The 21,048-nt window shown below is 28.5% G+C and overlaps 1 protein-coding gene across 2 annotated transcripts in view; it reads right to left on the reverse strand.

Annotated features, from left to right (window-relative positions):
• Window positions 1-21,048, reverse strand: part of LOC113372463 (protein yellow-like) — a 45,250-nt gene that overhangs the window by 7,695 nt on the left and 16,507 nt on the right. Inside the window, exons 1-3 of one of the 2 annotated variants that reach the window (XM_026612797.1) lie at window positions 17,771-17,825; window positions 11,202-11,418; window positions 56-321 (exon numbers count right to left, since the gene is read on the reverse strand). In XM_026612797.1, coding sequence (XP_026468582.1) covers window positions 56-321; window positions 11,202-11,413 — 478 coding nt within the window. In that variant the 5' untranslated portion in view covers window positions 11,414-11,418; window positions 17,771-17,825. Of the gene's footprint in view, window positions 1-55; window positions 322-11,201; window positions 11,419-17,770; window positions 17,826-21,048 lie in introns of those variants that run through there. The other variant, XM_026612798.1, reaches the window with a different exon arrangement.

The following is a 21,048-nucleotide window of genomic DNA, read 5'->3' on the forward strand; positions in this document are numbered from 1 at the left end:
ATTTAAGTACACTTTGCAATGAGTATTGCTACAATTTAATTAATATATTTTTTACCTAAAATGTCAACGAGTCCACAGTCCATCACCCACAATCTATCGCATTCATCCACGCGCACCCTGAAGGTCGAAATAATTGTTGAATTATCGACGAGACCATTAGATGAACTTTCGCCAGAACTAGGAGTTGTGTCATCTCCTTGGCCAGAAGAAGGCAATTTGTTAGCCTCCCAATTTGGATAAGGCACCAAATCAGGAGATTTGTTATCCAAAGCTTCAGTTAAGTTGACGTAATTCAATGTGGAAGCGACACCAGACTTCCATCTAAAAAAGTACAGGAAAATCAATTATACATTTTCTACAGAAAATCCAATGCACAAACTCTAAACCCAAACCACCTAATTCACATTTGTTTTGATAATTAATATGAGACAGCATGTAAAAAAAATTGATTATACGCTTTATAATTTGCATTGTTCCTTCTATTATACATGTATATAAAAAAGCAGTATAATGCGATTATTATAAAATATAAATTTGGGCGAGGAACAAAGATCCAAATTTGACTATTTACAATACAACAAAATACCACATATCAAACGAATAACTATCTGACTATGCACAGTGAAACTCCCAATATATTTATTATTCAAGCATGTAGAAATGTGTTTTTTGTGCTTTTCAATAATTTGTAACCTAGTCCAGGTAAAATGAGACGGAGAGGGGGAGTAAGCATGTCCAATGTCTTATTTTAATAATTTTAAAGGGATTTTACAAAATGATGGCTACATTATTCAACCCGAAATAATATAAATTTTATGAGTGCATTTTTTACACAGATAACACTGTGAATAACCTTAACCTGGTATTTTGTCAGTAATTTTTTTTATTTAATTTATCTTTTATAAAATTGCTTCTCCTAACTAAATTTACCTTATTTTTGCTTTTTTATATTTTTTACACCTTTGCCAGGGTTCAGTTGGTTCTTTTTACCTCACCCAAGTGCAAGCTTTTATAGAGGTTATATAAATAACAACTGTTAAATATGACTAAAAGTTAATAATACATTTTGTAAGACAATTAAATAAAGTATACTTAATAATTATAATAAGGAATCGTAAACTAAACAACACTACCAAAAAAATGCAAACAATGAAAGAAAATACTTTTGATATAAATGTTCAAACATTGGTTATATATCTTTTTCTCTCTACTTTCAAATATTGTTTAAATTCTTAACTTCATTTGTTTCTGAGATATCGCTGGTCTACCCTATATTATATTTCAAGATATACATTAAAATTATACATTAAAAGACATATAAAAATGCGGTCAAGCTAAAAATAATTAACCAATTGATTATTCTATGATAATTAATTCTAAGCTTACTCTAAATTTGAATAATCAATCATTAATTAAAATGTGGCTTCAGTTTGTATTATAAATCGATCTAATTATGAATTAATATATGTCAGAGCACTAAAAATATTTTATGCAAAATTATATTTTAACGTTGTTAGGTAACTTATGCCAAGAAATTGGATCATTGACATTTTAGATATATGGTTGCTTTTACAAAAATTGCTTATGTGTTTGTTAAAAGTTTTGTTTAAATATTGATTTATTAATTGAAAATTCAATATGCATGACAAGGAGACGTGCTGATTAGTTTTTGGCAGAGGCCGGTCTAGACATTTTGGAGATATGGAGCGAAAAGTGCAAAAAGTGCAAAAAATAGCAGTTTTTGAGAGAACGGAGCAATTAAAATGATTCAAATACCATTCTATTCGTGTTGACGAGGAGACGTGCTGATTAGTTTCGGCGAAGGCAGGTTCAGCCGTTCCGAAGATACCAAGAAAAAGTGCAATGGATAGTAGTTTTTGAGATAATCTTCGTACTAAATGATTCAAAAAAACATATTGCTTGCGTTGACGGTGTGAATAAAAAAATCCTTTTCACGTTGAATAATTATATGTTGTAAATATTCTTCAATTTTATTCATTGTCACATATTTTTTATGTGAATAGAAAGAGCGGATCGCGTTTCAGATATTTTGCAATATTTATTTTATAGCGGGCGTATGAATATGCAATCCACGTCATTCATTCAGGTTTGCAATAAAACGCATTCTAAATGCAAATGTGTTGATGAATACATTTCTGTACTGTCTCTTCCATAGTTAATTTATCCAAGAGATTAGAGACTGCTTCATACAAAACTATTTGAAAAATTAATTGATTATTTTAAATAATTGATAAAGTTTTCATTGTTTGTTAATATAGTTTAAATATTTGATTATTTATTTTTAACTAGATTATATATATGAACTAAGATTATTGGAAAAATAAGTTTTATCTATCATTCTTACATAATATTGAAAACTATAGTGGTCGCATGGCATCGTGCCTTCAGGCAAATTGCTGAAAGTTCCCGTACCAAAAATTATTTCTTTAAAAAAGATTATTTTTTTTAAACTTAAAAAAATAGATTTTTGAAAAAATTTAAATTTAAATTTTGGCATACCTTAGAAAAAATGCATGTATGTGTGTGTGTGCGGATACAAATTTTCATCGACGATTTCGGGAACACCGATCAACCGATTTGAATAATTCAAAAAACATTCGATTCGTATTGATAAGGGGACGTGCTGATTAGTTTTTGGCGAAGGCAGATCTAGCCGTTCCGAAGATACGGGCAAAAAAGTGCCAAAAACGGTAACTCAGTTTTGAAGAGAACGAACCGTCCAATTTTAATAATTCAAAAAACATTTTATTTGTATTGACAAGATGAACAACTGATTAAACTTCTTTGGGTTCCGTACCAAAATTTTTAATCACGGTACGGAAAGTTCCAGCAATTTGCCTTAAGGCGCGATGCCATGCATCCCACTAGTTTAACGTCTGTTTGTAATTAGCATTTTAATGAATATATTACAACTTTAAAAAATCAAAAAGTTGTTAGTCAACTAGATCATTTTCAGCTCTCGAAATATTAAGCAACTTGTCTTACCACTTACACTTTTATCATTATAATTATTTCAATATGGAAGAAAGTCATTAATTAAACTAATAAAAAAAACACTAAATAAATTATACCAAATTCACAAAAGAATAATTTGCATCGCCTAAAGCCATTTTGTTTGTATAAATATTCGTAACTTGTTTTCATACAATTCTACTATCTGATTATCAAACTATTTAAAAATTACGAAACGCACAGAACTAACTAACGACTTTTGAAACGCGCAAAGGTCAACATTATTAATTATATTGTTACAAACTAGTACTGATTTATAATCCACTATAAATGCTTTGATGACTTATTGTTATAATAGTAAATTTTGCACCAAAAAAGCAATTTTTATTATTTTGTGGATTTATGAACACAATATTATTATATATATAAAAAAAAACATTTTTTTCTTATTTTTTCCCGTGTTTTTTCAACTTCCGGTAATCGCAAAAAAATCGAAAATAAATTTTTTTATATTTCTTTACGTTTCGAAGGTTTCTGTACATTTTGGCATACCTTATAATTAGAAAAAATGGATGTATGTGTGTGTGCATGTGTGCGTGTATGTGTGTGCGTGTGTGTGTGCGGAAACAAATTTTTGTCGGCGATTTCGGGAACACCGATCAACCGATTTAAATAATTCAAAAAACATTCGATTCGTATTGATAAGAAGACGTGTTGATTAGTTTTTGGCGACGGTAGGTCTAGCCGTTCCGAAAAAACTGGGCAAAAAGTGTCAAAAACAGTAGCACGGTTTTTAAGAGAGCGGAGCGTCCGATTTTAAAAATTCAAAAAACATTTTACTTGTATTAACAAGATGGAGAACTGATCAAATTCTCATGAAGGCACTTCTAGCGGTTTCGGAGATCTAGTAAAAAAAGTAAAAAAAAAATGCCATGTGGCGGTCAAAAATGATCATTAGACATATGCACATTAAATTATTAGATATTTTATAGAGATTTTAACAATAAGTATAAATTTTGTTTACATTCCTATGGGTTCCGTACCAATGTTTATTCGTTAGACGGCGACGCGGCGCTTACGCGCTTTGATATTTCGTCTCTATGCAGTTAAAGCAGTAGTATTGCTTTGATAAAAAGTTCAGAATTTCCAAAATATTTCAAAATAATTTTTTTCCAAAAAGTTTTTTTTTTTTTTAAAAAGTAAATTTTTGTCAAAAAATATAGTTTCTCTAAAATCTAATTTTTTCAGAGTAAATTTTTTTCAGAAATGTTGATAATTTTTTAAAAACAACAATTTTTGATACGGGAAGTTCCAGCAGTTTGCCCTAAGGCACGGAGCCATGCGCCCCACTAGTTTTATATTTCAAAAACGTTTAAAATACTAAATGCTGTCTCGCGGTTACAGTGTTTAGAACGATTGAATCTAAATTGAGTCCCGGTCATGCCTCAAATATGACATGATCGGTTTGTCATTGTAATTAGCATTTAGAAATGCTAGAGAAATGAAATAATTGCTGATTTAAACTCTATAATATTCGTTCACACAGTGCCTAAACAAATATTGTTTTTGCAACTTCATTCATCATGTAATTGTGTTTGAAGAACTTCATAAATTTAAAATTAGCATACATTCATTGACTACTTGTATTTTTTTACGTTTTCGCTGGCGATATAATCTCATTCTTTGAACAGCTGCAATATCTGTTTTGCCTAAAAAATATTTTCCATTTCAATAACTTCAAAGATTTATAGAAACTACGAATAATATAGAAATAAGTTCTAATCAATAAACTTAGTACAAATGTTTAATTTGTTTTATTATTTTCAAGGAACATGGTAAAATATTCTTCTGATTCAGGCATTTTTCATTAAATCAAGATTTGTGCTACGATGTAACTTTAGAATGTTTATTTATCTATGCCGATTTCATTGTCGATATCGGTTGAACGATGTTATTCGGGTGGTTTGCAATAAGCTATATTTCACTATTTCTTATAATTACATTAAAATTCAAGTTTAAATCAGATTTTTCAACGTTATTATATATCGAAGTTTATAATCTGGATTCTAAAAAAAAGAAGATTAATTCAAAAGATAGAAAAAGTAAATATTTTGGTTTACACCTATGGAAGCAAAGTCGTTTCGATAAAAATTAGGGTGGAACGAAAAATAAAAGAACCGCGGGTATAAAGGTCTGCCACCGATCTGAAAAACAAGTATTAGGAACAACAATATTTGAAAGTAGAGAGAATATATAACAATAATAAACTAGCAAAATTTAGCTTTTCAACACAAAAGATTTAAACATATCAAAAACTGTAGTAATACGTTTATGGTGCCTTTGTTTCAGTTTTTCATTAAATCTAGAATAACCGACATTTCGTAATTTATAAAATGCACATAATAGTGCAAGTAACCCCATTAAACAGGTTAAACTATTCACACAATACGGCTGAATAATATCACCATTTGAATGCCACGATTTGCAATGTTAACCTTAAGCTGAAACAATAGTTAACTGGAACACCCGGATTGCAAGATCGGAGAAAAACAGAGACATGCCGTGAATTTTCGAAACTGATCTTGTCTTTATTGACACGAACATTTGCAAAATAAGGCAATGAATTAGGACATGAGTAAATTTTAACAGATCTAAGAATATATTTTCTTATGTTGAGAGACTATTCGCTTGTTTCATAGATTGTAAAGATTTATCAACAGCTCCGTATTTAAGAAGTGCATGTCAAACACATAGAGCGCTTATGTTATTTCTTTATCATTACTTCTATTGTATCGAGATAAAAAATTCATATTAACTAGTGGTGCAAGCAGTGCTGGGTTTACAGTAGGGGCAGTTGGGGATACTGCCCAGGGCGGCAAATTTTCGGGGGCGGCAAAATTTGGATAGTGAAAAAAAAAAGTTCTATACAATTTAATTAACTCATTTTCTTTATAACATTTTTTTATTTCAAGAAATATAATTAGCAAAACATAATACGATTGCAATGCAAAATTTGGCAATTTTAAATAATATAAAGATTTGTAAACGAGCTGAAAGTTTAAGAAAAATATGTTCTTCAGATCTCGAGCACTCTTAAGATGACGAATTTGTGTACTTCCAAGCTTATAGCGCCAAAAAGAAATTGAACTAGTTGATAGCGCCAAAAAGAAATTGAACAATTACAATTACATGGCATTGTGCCTTAAGGCAAGTTACCGAAACTTTCCGTGCTGAAAATTACATTTCATAAAGAGCTTTAAAATTTTTCGAAAAATGAAATAAAATCAATTTAAAAAACCTTTTTTTATAGTTTGAATGTTTTTGAAAATTATGAACTTTTAATTATTAAATTTAATAAAATTGAATTTTATTTGAATGATAAAGTTTCCTATTGATAACGAGACGTGCTGATTGGCCAAAGCAGGTCCAAATGTTTCGAAAACACGGGCCGAAATGCCAAAAATGATAATTCAGTTTTTCAGAAAGGGAACGTCCAATATCATTATAAAAAATTTACATGTATAGATGAAAGGAAAAACGGCTTAAATTTGTGGGAGGCAATTCTAGCGGTTTCGGTGATCCAATAAAAAACATTCGAGATTTGAAAACACACTTGGATTATAATTATCAGATATTTTAATAATAAGTATAAATTTTGTTTACATTTCTATGGGTTCTGTAACATTGTTTATCCGTTATACTGCGACGCGACGCTTACGCGCTTCTGTATTTTGACTTTATGCAGCCAAAGCAGCGCGATCGCTTTAAAAAAACTTTGAAACTTTGAAAATATTTCAAAATACATATAAAAAACTCAAATTTTTCAAAAAAGTCAAATTTTTTCAAGGTTTTTAAAAAATTTTAATTTTAATTTTCGGTACGGGAAGTTCCAGCAATTTGCTTTAAGGCGCGATGCCAAGCACCACTATTTATAGTATATAATGCGTAATGAATTTTAAATGAATTTAAAATGAATTTTTATATAAAAACTATGTAAGTAAAAATTCAGGGATGGGGCGGCATTTTTGTCAGTGCCCCAGGGCGCCAAATTTCTAAATCCGGCCCTGGGTGCAAGGCATCGTGCCTTAAGGCAAATTGTCGTACCAAATATTAAAATTTTCAAAAAAAAACTTCAAACAATTTTGAAAACTTTAGAAAAAATAGATTGAGAATATTGAAAAAACTATGACAACTTAGAAAAAGTAGAATAATAAATAATTCAGAAGAGCAAGCATATTTCACTAATTTGAACAATATTAAATTAATGTAATCTAATGTTCTCATGGTAAAAACTACTTCTATTAGTATGTTCATTATTAGTTATTATGTAGTAGACCAAACTCTATCGCTATGCATATTATCATCTAAATCACAAAAATAATAAATAATAAATTACAAAGAAATGATCTGACTGATTTTTTAAGTTTTTGCCAAAATCTAATCAGCATGATTCTCAAATAATATCGTTCGAATAGTTTTTGTATCTCTAGTTGAAAACGTGGATGAAACCTTTTGCACTTTTCTCTAAGAATTTTGAAGTTTCGAAGTTTTACTTCGCAAAACTAACCAACTCGAGTGCTTATTGAAATCGATTCAGCTGTTTTTTATTTTGACTAACGACACAATAGAGTTCCTAAATGTTTTCAAACTTTGATAACCTTTTAAAAATAAATGTCTTGTCGTACGACATTTTTATTTCAGTATGTTCTTTAAGACCATGGTCTGTCTCTATGTTCAAAAAAAAGAAACGACAGTGCCGATTTTTACCAAGAAGCAATCAGCACGATTATCAAACAATATCTTTGGAACAGTTTTTAAATTTTGTCGGCTGTAAATGTGTACTACTATACTTATTGTAAAGTAATTACTAGGCGATTTTCAGGAAACTCCGATAAACGCCCAGTCCTTAAAACTAACAACGATCAAAATACTTTTATTAAAAAATTGACAATGTTTTTCTCGTTTATCTTGTGATAGTAATAACGCCTGATTTATGGCGACAGCTGGTTAAATCCCTTGTTCTTCGACGTGAAAATGGTATCGTTAAAAATACAGTAATTTAATTGGTGATGCACTTTTTCATTCGCAAATTTTTAAGCCAGGCTCTACCCTAGCATACACTAATTTATTTTATATCATACATTGTATCATGTATCTGCAGCAGCTGCTTGCTTTAATCCAATACATATCACTCAAGGCTTTCAAAGTATTGCAGACATACTGGTTCCTTAACAAATTATATCTCAGATAATTCGTTAAAACCAACTACTTGTAAAAAATATAAAATACCTGATATTTTAAATATAATTCTATTAACGATTAATCATTGCTAAGACTTCCAAGAACCAATCTTAATTTATGATCGTCTTAACATCGACTTGACAGAAACCTCAAATTAAGCTATTAGTATGTTAAATTGCTTTTATGCAATACGTTTATCACATGCTCATTATTATAATATGTAACGGTCTTGAAAAGATGATGTCATTGCCATTTTTTTTATAAACAACAATTTACTTTTTCTCTTTTAGGTTTTTTTGGGTGACTAACCTCGAATCGATAAAACGGCGCGCACTCCGCTCACCTTATTTTGCCCAGAGAGATTAATAATGTATCTTTAATAAACAAGTCATATTTCAATGCGACATGAATACTACCAAAACAATTTAGTTTTTTAGTTTATTATTAATTTGCAATACAATCATTCAAAGAATATATTTCATATTCTATTTAATTTTAGGCGCAAATTTAATTCAGGCTGATAAATACATTTTATACGCATTTAATAAACAATTAGTCATAACATTCAATTTATATTCTATATATAGGGCTTAAAAATCCACGGGTATAAAGTTTACTAGCAATATCTCAAAAACAAGTAAAGTTAGGAGTTTTAAGAACATTTTTTGAAAGTAGAGGATAAAATACCACCAATACCACAGTTCGAAATTTTCTGGTTGTGAGCACTTTCGTTTAGTTTACGAGACCTAAATATAATTTTTGAATATATGTTATTTAATTGTTTTATAAAATGAATTGTTATTTTCAAATTATGTTAAACAGATGCCAAATAAAGAAGGACCATCTAGCAAATTAGTAAAAGATAAAAAAAAATAGTTAATATAAAAGTAAATTTAGATTTAGATCAATATTATATACGGTATAATTTCTATACCTTACAGCTATTATTTCGTAAACCTTTTTTTAAATAAAAAATAAGGCATATGTTTTACTGATGGCTGTCCTTTTTTACTCAATCTACGGGGTAAATAGAGACAGATGACTAACTCTAGAAAAATGGTAAGAACACATTTCGGTTACCCACAGACGTGGGTGGGGTGAAAATAGCAACTGAAACTATACCCAGGCTAATGTGCAAACAATGAAAAAGAAAAAACTAGTTGCTAGTGGTATTTAGCCTTGAGGCAAGTTACATGAACTTTCCGATATGTGTAAATAATCGACTTAATCAATAATAAACAAATTAATTTATGAATGATTAGAAGTATTCCGAGAGGATTTATTACACATAATTGAAAACGAACGAACACGTTAACTCGGAGTATTTTCTAGAAGCAAATTTTCACAAAGCAATAAATTTTATAATAGAACCAGTTTTTGTAGGACGTTAATGGTTTAGTATATTCATTAAGACCAAGTAATCTATTGTTATACCAAGTAAATAATCTAATTTTAATTTTAACAAACGTCAAAAAAACTACTCATTTTCTCAAACTTTGATGAACTTTTAAAATTGAAATACTAGTCGTAAGGCCGTAATATTTCAGTAAATTCTATAAGACCATGATATATATCGCCAAAAAAAGTTTCATAAAAATCGACTCAATTTTTTTTCAACAGTTAACTACAAAAAACGGTAGATTTTCACCTAAAACTAATCAGTATCATTCCCAACTAATATATTTCTAACAGTTTTTGATTTTTCAGAATCAAATCGATAGTTTAAGTTTAAATGTGGGCGAAAAGTCTAACACTTTTTTTCAAATTACAAAGAAATGGCTTGGCAGATCGTCTCACAGAACTGACAAATTATAGTCCTCATTGAGATACATCAAATGGCTTTTAAATTTATGAAACTTTGAGAAAACGTCGATCAAAGGTTTAATTTTGACAAATGCCAAAAAAGCGGTACTAATTTTCACGAATTTAAAGAATTTTCAAAATTAAACGGCTTGTCGTAGGTTCGTAATATTTTAGTATGATCTAGAGGACTACGGTATCTACCGCCAAAAAAAAATCAAAAATCGTCGAAATTTTTTTCTAAAAACTTTATTACAAGAAAACGGCCCGGCCGATCTTTACCAAAAACTAATCAGCACGATTCCCAATCAATATCTATCGAATGATTTTTAAATTTTCAATATCGATTTAGAATTGCGGGCTAAAACGTGGACGAAAAATGTTTCACTTTTCTGCAATTTACAAAGAAGCGGTCCGGCCGATCGTCGCACAAAACTCAGAAACGCTAGCCCTCATCGAGATACATCGATCGGCATTTAAAGTTTTGAAATAGGTCCATCCGTTTTGGAGAAACCGTCGATTTACGGCAAAAATCTGTTCACACACACACACATACTTTTTCCAAATTTGGTCTCATTCGATTCAGAATGGCTTGAAACGTCGAGAAAACATAAGATTGGCGAGTCGGATTTTTTGATGAAAACATAAACTTCTTCGGGAAATTAATAAAAAAGTATATTGGCTTAAAAAACAATTTTACAAGAGATAGTTTAATAAATAGTTCTAACTTATTCCGACTATGGTGATGATTATTTCTGAGTAAATACCGTAAAAATGTACCTATTTATATTTTGTGGAATTTTTATTTTGAATTAGTTAAATAATGCAGATAATATTTCGTAAAAGACCTATGAAAAATAAGACATTGGAACTGTTTACCCCTGGCTGACCGATTTTATCCCGCCTATGGGGTAAAAACGACATTTTTTTTAAAAAAAAAAACAGCTGTAAAATACAACTCTACAATGATGGAAGTTCTACAATTAGCTGGGTGTTTGAACTGAACATAGTACGATAATTGTTTGATGAGTGTTACTTGTTGTGATGTAGTTGTTTTGATTTTTGTAATATAATTGCTAAAAGTTAAATTACTAGAATGGTGGATGATGCTAATAATACGGTATTCATATTCATTGAAAATAATATAATTCATAAATTGCAAATCCATAAATTAAATCTTCTCTTACCTGGGTACAGTAACAAAAAGTTTATCTCTCCACCTGTCCAATCCTAGTGGTAAATTGTGAATTTGTAGAAATTTGCCACTTTTGATAGCTGCTTCTTTTGCTTCTGCACTTGGCCAAACGTAATCAATTTGTTTCCATGCTAGAACTTCTTCTAAGCGAGCTGCACTGGTAACCGACACCAGCGCAAAAGCCAGTAAGAGAAAAACTTTCATAGTTTCTGGAAAAATAAAATGTAGGTTATTAAATACAAAGGTAACTAACTGAAAGTGAATTTGGCATGAACTTCTCGAAATGTGGTATAACTTCTAAAATTGAGATTTAGATATTTAGATAAATTTTTCAACTGTTTATTTCGGAAATAAAGTTTTCGCCTTCCATTTAGTGAAGAAATATTTCCAATTAGTTTATTATTCCAAATTTTAATTAATTGATCATGTGACTTATTACATCACAAAAGCAACTTTTGACACAAATTTTGACTAATAATATTTCGTAAAATTTTGATGAATTTTTAAAATTGAAATATTTACCAAAAAGCCGCAAATTTTAAATGTTTTTCAGGACCATGATTAAGTATCAAAATAAAAAGTTTTATCGAAACATGTTTTTCAACAGTTAATTACAAAAAAATGGCTCGGCCGATCTTTGTCCAAAATTATTCTGCACGACTCCCAAATAATATCTTTCGAACAGTTTTTGAATTTTTAAAATCGAATCAGAATTGCGGGCTAAAACGTAGACGAAAATTTCTACACTTTTCTGCTATTTGCATGAGTAACATCGAATGGCACAGCCGTTTTTGTGAAAAGTCAACATAAGGTAAAAAGTTTGTTGATACACACACACACCACACACGCTTTTTCCAAATTTGGTCTCATTCGATTCAGAATGGATTGAAACGTCAAGAAAAGGTAATCGATTTTTTTTTCCTGAAAACAAACTTCTTTGGGAATTTAATATAATCATACATATGAACTAACTAACATATGAATACAAGAGAAAAAAGAATTTGAATATAATTTTTTTTTTAATTTCAAAAATAAAAATCTGATATTTTATCAAAACTAGTTCATTTCATGTATGTACACTACATATTATTTATTGAGTTTTTCATCTAATCTAAATATCTCATTATCGATTTATGCTGCATAGTTAGTATTTCATATTTATAGACATAGAAGACATAGAATACCTAATTTGTCTTCGGATGAGAAAATGAAAGCCTTTCTTTAGTACCGGTTATTATCGATAATTAAATGTAATTGTTTGTGAAACAATCACCTATTTTTAATATACTGCACTGGTAACCTTGTAAGTATAAAAATATAGAGAAGAATGTGTGCTAGGGTTCGTAGTGGCAGCCGTCACAGCATTATTAACACTAAACTATTCTGATTTTGAGATAGGGGTAAAAGGGAGAAAGATAAAATAAGTTTGCTCGAACAAGTTTCTATTATTGCATTGAGTTACTACCCTGCATTAACGTGATCTGTAGACCGCATTGTTTTTAAAATGTCAAAAGTAACTTTTTTGATCGTTGACTTTCAATAATAACTATTACTTAAGTAGATAGATCACTTTGTTTCGTATTTTGCTATAAGTTGAATTTTGGTGTGAAGTTACCAGCAATTCTATTTGCATGGCTTAATCACAACGTTGATTTGTCTCGAAAAGTGTGCGTGGGGTACGGTTGTGACAAATTTACTGGGCATGGTTGTAACATGTACTTCCTGTCCTTTGCGGAGTGAAGATTAATTTATTAACTTATTTTAAATCATTATGTTGTGTTGTGTTAAATATTTCGGACAATAAAAGTCGTTATAAACCATGTCAGTTATTATATCTTTTTTTTAACCTATGGTTGTAACACCGGCCTTTTCTTGCAATATTGCTTTTATGATTAATACTTCGTATTTAATGAGAGCATTTCAGTATTTTTACATAGACAAATGTTTAAATTATCATTTAATTTACTTTTCTCCCGTCTCATTAGTAAATTAATAAAATAATTTCTGATTAAAAATGACACACCCGTACCTAGTCTCACTCGCTACTCCATTTCTAACAATAACGCAAATGATTTTTTTCCTTTATACTGAATAAAGTCTTATTAAGCATTAATTTTAGTTTAGACAAGTTCCACCTTTCATAGACATGTTTTATATGTTTCTATCAACTTATCACAGAATTATAATCAATAAAAGCATTTATTTTAAAAATTGCTAGTTATTTTTTCAATCATCAGGGAAAAAATTGAGAAAAGGACTGTAGCTACCTCAGTCAATAGGCTACTGTTTGTTACTTATAAAATATTTCAGTGGACTATTTAGAACAAACTATACCAAAACATCATTATTTTTCTTCAAAAAATACAATTTGAAAACAGAAAATAATTTGTAAAAACAATTACTTTTTATTGAGAACATGTTTGTTATAGATATTCATCATTTTCTATTAATACCGATATGTCAACAATAAATCATTGTTCTATATCACAAATAATACTGAGAATTCAATGGGAAATTTTGTTCAATACATAGTTTTGTATAAATGACAAACAATCTGTATTTCAAAATATAAATGCCTTTGTCTAAGACGCTAATTTGAAAACAAATAATTTTACAGTTCATAAACTATTGTTATTTGTTGCTTGTTATATGATCGTTAATAGCATGCAATTTTGAATTATTTTATAAATGAAATAAACTACTGATGTTTTAAAATATCTTCGGTATTTATTATTTGTTAAATCATAAAATAATGTAAATTTAAAAACCGTGTAATTTAAATAAAATTAACATTACATGTAAATAAATAATACTATAGTAGAACACTTTATATTTAGAAAACTTGAGTTTTTAATTTTATAAAACTAATACAATAAATATATTTGGGAAACTTAAAATGCAAACGCGAGTTGGTTAAACTATTTTTACATAGAATTCATGTAAAGTTTAAAAAAATATCAATTGGCATCAAAAATATGCTTTTTCAAAATTATGTTAATGATTCAAGTGAAAAAAATTAAATTATTATAATCAAAAATTATGTAAAAAGAGATAATCAGAAATTTTATAAAGAAATTAACTTGAAAAATAATAATATTGATGCTCAATTTATAAACTGAAATTCCTGAAATATCTTTCGAATGTATACAAACGAGATAAAAATACAAAGGCTCTAATTTGTTGTCATTTGTTGTTGTAAAATTATGTAAATATGTAATTCTAATGTAATAAAATTTATAGAAAAAAAAAAAATTAATCAAATTTTTAATTAAAAGCTCACAATAATCAGAATTATACTAGACTGTAATTTGTGTACACAAAATATTTTGTAATAGATTGCTAAAATCACTTTCAATTCTATAGAATTGTAAACATATTCAAATTTCTGTAAATAGTTTCTTAAAACACAATTTGCCGAATTATTTGACATGTCAATACACGTGGTCGGATTCATATTGGATTCCTCGTCGTGAACAAATATTTTAATAAAATACATTCCATTAGGAATATTATGAAATAGCTCTATACCATTAAAGAATATTTGCTAAAGAATTTCTATATTGAAAATATTTTGAGCTTGATGATGTGTAAAATCCATATCAGCAAAAAATATTATTTCTTGTTTATAGAGTAGGTAATCGAAATCTAATTTAATCAAATAATGTTACTAATTATATAATTACAAAAATCTTGATACTATATGTTAAAAAACATATTTAATAGAGCTCCGATAAAACGTAATAATCAAGTATCATAATTGATTTTTATAAAATTTATAGTGTTCTTAATAGAAATATAAACAAAATAGCTTTTAGCCTATTATATTAGATATGAATTAATAATATATATTAGCTATGAAATTCTTATAATTTTTAACTATAATGTAATAATTTTTTAAAAATTAAAATGATTAAAATAGAAAAATTATTAAAAAGTATATTAGCACAGAAAAAAACACATAATCTCAAAATTATTTTTACACATAGTGCCATTGTGAAAATTTAAAATTTTCATACGGGTTTTTTAAAAAAGCATTTATAATATATACTAATGGTGCATGGCATCGTGCCTTAAAGCAAATTACTGGAATTTGCCGTACCGAAAACTGAATTATTAAAAAAAAATTTGCAAAATTTGAAAAAAATTGACTTATTTGAAAAATTAGATTTTTTTTACATATTGACTTATTTTTGTATTTTGATTTATTTTGAAAATTTTTAACATCACGCTGCATAGCGAATTTAGAATCTAAATATAAAAGCGTGTGAGCGCCGCGTAGTCGTCTAACGTGTAATTATTGGTACAGAAACCATATAAATGTACACAAAATTTGTACTTATTATCATAATTTTTATTACATATTACTAATTTTGATTGCTGTTTATTAAATAATAAAAAAAAACATATGTCTAATGTTCATTTTTGACCGCCCAAGGGCATTATTTTTTACATTTTTATTGAATCTCCGGAGACGCTGGACTTGCCTTTACAAAAATTATACCTGTTTATTTTGTCAAAACAAGTAAAATGTTTTTGAATTATTTTAATCGAACGCAATTTTTTTTTTAATTTCCAAAAAATATTTTATTCCGAGAATAATTCGGATTTTGATTCTAATTTTGCTAAAGTTCTACAGCTCACTAATATACTTCAAATGAATAATTTAAACTTTGCTATTCAGTTTATATAATTCTTATAAATATTAGACAATGTCCTTCATTTCAAATTCGGTGGATTAAGTTTTGTTTATTCACTTTTCCGCAAACATATATAAGTTACAGTATTTATAATAATCTATTTGAAAGCATTCAGTATTCATCGAACATTTCGTTACGGTACGGGAAGTTCCAGCAATTTGCCTTAAGGACGATGTCATACACCACTAATTTCATTTGGTTTGGTAATTTCACCATAAACATTATGTGCAAAAATGAACCTTAATATTGAATACATCAAGTAGAAAAACCTTTGTGTAAAAAAACATATTTAGTCGATATCTTTTCAATTTATAGGTATGATAATAAGATACAATGACGATTCCCAAAAAAAAATTTTTGGTTTTATACATTCAATCCCACACACACAAGTATATGAATAGGGTAAAGTCGCTCAAGTCGTACTCTCTCAGAAATAATGCTAAAATATGTAGTGTATTTAAATTAAAAGAATATCTTTGACATTAACTCAATTTTTATTTAGTTGAATAATGATTGACAAGCACTGAAATTGTATTTGGTAAAAAACGAAAACGTACCAACTACTAAAAACTATCTAGAATTCAGTCTCAGAATAATTTTTCTTCAGTTATTAGTTACTTAATCAAACATAATTATTCAAATGATATAATTATTAAAAATTTGGGTGCTAAGAATAGGCCATTATTGGTTACTTACTACAGCGTTTTGTAATCTATATTTCTTTGCATTTAGGGGGTTACACCACTGTAGATTTTTCGAAAAACCAAAATAATATTTTTAGGCTTAAAATATACTTTGAACCATTTTGAATATGAGCAAAAATATTTCATACCTAAACTTAATTTTTTTACATTTAATTACGAGTTTTTTCTCATGTGCGTCGGAGTGCTCCGAACCGACTCCGCTCAAATATATTAGCAAAAAAAAAAAAAAAAAAGCAAAATAACCTCATATATCTTCTAAAATATACTAGAATATGTTATTATAAAGCATTTATATTGTATAAATAAACTGTGAAAGCATTTTTAATCAATAGATAATCGGTGAAGAATCGAAACGTATAATGGCTGTTGTACCGCCGTTTTTAACTTTTTTTATAATTATATTTTATATTTTATTTTGTTACCTTAAAGTACAATAAATAACTATCTTTAATATCATGATTTTTTTACTTTTCTTTCTGTCCGAAAAAATGACAAAAATATACGTTTTTTGTCTGCTACAGTGGTGTAACCCCATAACAAAAAAAAATCCATAAAACTCACTTTATTCAACCGGTATAAAAAAGAAATGTTGGTATCACTTAAGCTGAATGGATTGAAATTGAAACTTCTGATATTAATAAAATGTACTAGTTAAATATACCTAAATGTTTGCCAAATAATATTAGTAATAAAAAAAATTCATATTTATATTATTACTTTGAAAGGCCTATAGCTGAATCCAAAATATTAATAGAAATTTCACAACTCACTTTTATTTACTTTTTGATTATTGTTGCGTCACAAATTCGTCAGCCTGCCAATTGTAAACCTTTGCTTAGTCAACTAATTAGTTTTACTACTAATTTATTTTATTACGATTTTATTACTAATTTACATAATTAATTAGTTTTATTACTAATTCATTTCATTATACCTAAAATAATTTATAGTTATTGGACAAAATATAGCCGGGATACGACTTAAGCGGTTAAACGACTTGAGCAATCTTACCCTGTGTGCGTATCTTTAGTAAACATTAAAATAAATTTCGAAATTTTTTTCTGCACTCACACAATTTTATAATAATTATTTAAGCGACAAATTTGTTAATTAAATTTGATATTTCAAAATTGTTGAAATAATAAGACACAATTACATACCTTAACTGAATTCACTCGCGTGTCTAGTTAACAACTGTGAGACCTCAAGGCGCACCGGCTGGTTTTATAAATTTGATTCGAACAATACGCGCGTGGTTCGGCAGGTAAGGCTTGGGTTACATAGAAAATTTGAAAAACTTAACTGCAGTTTTTCCTTTTCATAAAATTTAATGAGACCTCAACTTTAACTAACATAATTTGCAAACTCTTGATAACAAATAAAAAAATAACTAGTAGGGCACATGGCATGGTGCCTTAAAGCAAATTACTGGAACTTCCCGTACCAAAAATTATTTTTTCTTAAAAATATTAACATTTTTGAAAAAAAAAATAGATTTTTGAGAAAATATAGATTTTTGACAAAAATTTACTTCTTTTGAAAAAAAGATTTTTTGAAAAAAATGTTTTCTTTATTTTGAAATATTTTGGAAGTTCTGAACTTTTTTTCAAAGCAGTCGTACTGCTTCAATTGCATAGAGACGAAATATCGAAGCGCGTAAGCGCCGCGTCGCCGTCTAACGGATAAACATTGGTACGGAACCCATAGGAATGTAAACAAAATTTATACTTGTTAAACTCTCTATAAAATATCTGAAAATTTTGCGTATGAGCACTAAAAAATAACCTTTACCCTACAAACATAATTAACTCAGTAATAAATACTAAACTACCTTTTCAACAAACAAAACGACCTCACCAACCATAAAATCCGTTTAGACATGGAGTCATATACTGGTGTCATTTGCCTACCGTATGTAAAAGGTTTGTATTTTTCGTGGAAAAAACTGTTTCAACAATGTGGCATTTTGTTGGTATGTAATTGCGATAAACCTTTAGTTTCATTTTTACACAAATTAAATTTAAGTAAAATTCTGACCGCCTCAGAAACTTAGTATATCAGACTAATTGCTCTAATTGAGAACTTTTTTATAACGGAGAAACTAGCCAGAAACTGAGTAAACGACTACACCAGCATAAAAATAACTCAAAAAATCCCAAACAATTCAAGACGATGTTAACCGATCATACTCATAATTAGAACCATAATATAGATTTTTTCGACTCAAAAATTTTACATTGTGCAGAGAACGTAATTAAAAGAAGATTCGATATTTGGTTTTATTTTTATAGTTAAAGGATTGCTAGCCGAAAGTATGAATTTTAAATGAATTTCTAAAAACTCTCATACTATTACACAAATTAAACACACACACACATATATATATATGTATATATATATATATATATATATATATATATACATATTTCATGTGAACCGAGCCTAAGAAGCTGCGCTTTAAGAATCGCCACATCGCGCAAAGCTATTCCAGCAAATTAAAACACTGAGAACTGTGACAATATGAGAACATACAATAAAAGACATTACTTGAATACGCAAACATTTAGGTTTTTCCAAATTTTAATCAAATCAGTCAATTAGAAAATAATATATCACAAATAGAGTTCAAAATTTTAAGGACTAGGTGTATGTAATATTGCGATTATGGTAAATTGCAATTAAACAACAAAATTGATAAGATTTGAGATTTAGCAACATTTAAAATTGTTGACCTAACTTGAATCTTTGGAAAGGTTTGTAAATTTTCGAAATCAGTTAAATTTTTTGCGAAGACTTTACACTTTTCTGCTAAGTTTATAGAACTATTTGGCCGATCATAGCATTTATCAATTGAACTATCTATCAAAGGGCAAAATTTTGTGTGTTTTATGAATCTTTAGGGAAGTTAGAAATTATTAGGTATTACAAATGGCCCAACGGTGGCGTAATCTGTTTGGACGTGAGTTAACATTTAGTACCAAATAGTCGAGCGTTCGCTCGTAGTCACGATCATGTCACAATCAAATCCGACATCAGGCAGCTGTGATGTCAAATTTCCACTTGTTGTCATTGATATTAATATTATTTTAAGTAAAAATTGCCATTCGTCGATCTAGTTTTATATAAACTATAAAATGCCAACAAAAACTTCGAATATAGGTAAAATTAGTCACACAACTGAATTGGACTACTACTGGGTTGCTTTCCATTCAAAAAGCCATATAATAACATCAAAACAATTACTAAATGTTTTAGTATTACAGATTGCAATTGAAGGTATAGCAAAAAATAGAACTATAGTATAATCAAAATCAATTAAGCAAAAAGGCAGTGCAAAATAAAAATGAATGACTAGTGAGATACATGGCATAGTGCCTTAAGGCAAATTGCTAGAACTTCCCATACTTCAACGAAATGTTTGAAGAATATTAAATGTTTTAAATTAGATTATTATAAATATTGTAACATTTTTTATTATTTATAAGAAATGTATGAACTGAATTTCAAAGTTGAAATTATTTATTTGAAGTATATTATTGATCTTTAGAATTTTAGCTAGAAAAAAAAATTAAAATTTAATTTATTTTCAATATTGAAAAAAAAATTAAAAAAATTTGAAACAGTTTTTTTTTCAAAAGCTATTATTTTGTTGAAACAAGCAGAAAGATCTTTGAAACATTCAAATCGAACACTTAGGTCTTTCAAAAACTGCCATTTTTTGCACATTTAGCTCTGTATTTTTGAAATGGCTGGGCCTACTTTTGCCAAAAACTAACAACCATTTCTCTCAATCAATGCTAATTGAATGTTTTTTAGATCATTCAAATCGGAGGCTCCGTTCTCTCAAAAACTCGATTTCTATTTTCTGCACTCTTTGCTCTTTATCTCCGTAACTGCTGAACCTGCCTTTGCCAAAAACTAATCAGCACATCTCCCTATCAGTAGGAATCGAATGTTTTTTGAACCATTGAAATCGGCTAATCCGTGCGCCCGGACAAAACACACACACACACATCCATTTTTTCCAAAGGTATGCCAAAATGTTCAGAAACCTTCAAAACGTCGAGAAATGTAAAAATTTTCAATTTTGATTTTTGGACGATTACAATAACTTACCCTACAGGTTAAGTTAAAAAGGCAGCGCAAAAAAAAATATATGGTTAGAGCATCTAAGAAAAGGAAAAATTTTATGAATATATATTCGTTTTTGTCTAATATTTGATTATTTTTAATATTAGGAGTTGAAAATATTGAAATTGCAATAATAGTTTTCTAAAATTAATGGAAAATTATTAATTTCATCAATATTAATCGAAACTTTTAACTATAAAATAATAAACTACATTAGAAACTCAATATGAAAGATAAGCGACAAAATCTTATTTGCATTTACTAATAATAGTTCAACCGTGAATTATCGTAATCATAAAATCAAATT

This window comes from Ctenocephalides felis, unplaced genomic scaffold (assembly GCF_003426905.1).
Source record: "Ctenocephalides felis isolate EL2017-DRISC unplaced genomic scaffold, ASM342690v1 CF-g0.4_SCAFFOLD_01604, whole genome shotgun sequence".
NCBI classification, from domain to species: Eukaryota; Metazoa; Arthropoda; class Insecta; order Siphonaptera; family Pulicidae; genus Ctenocephalides; species Ctenocephalides felis.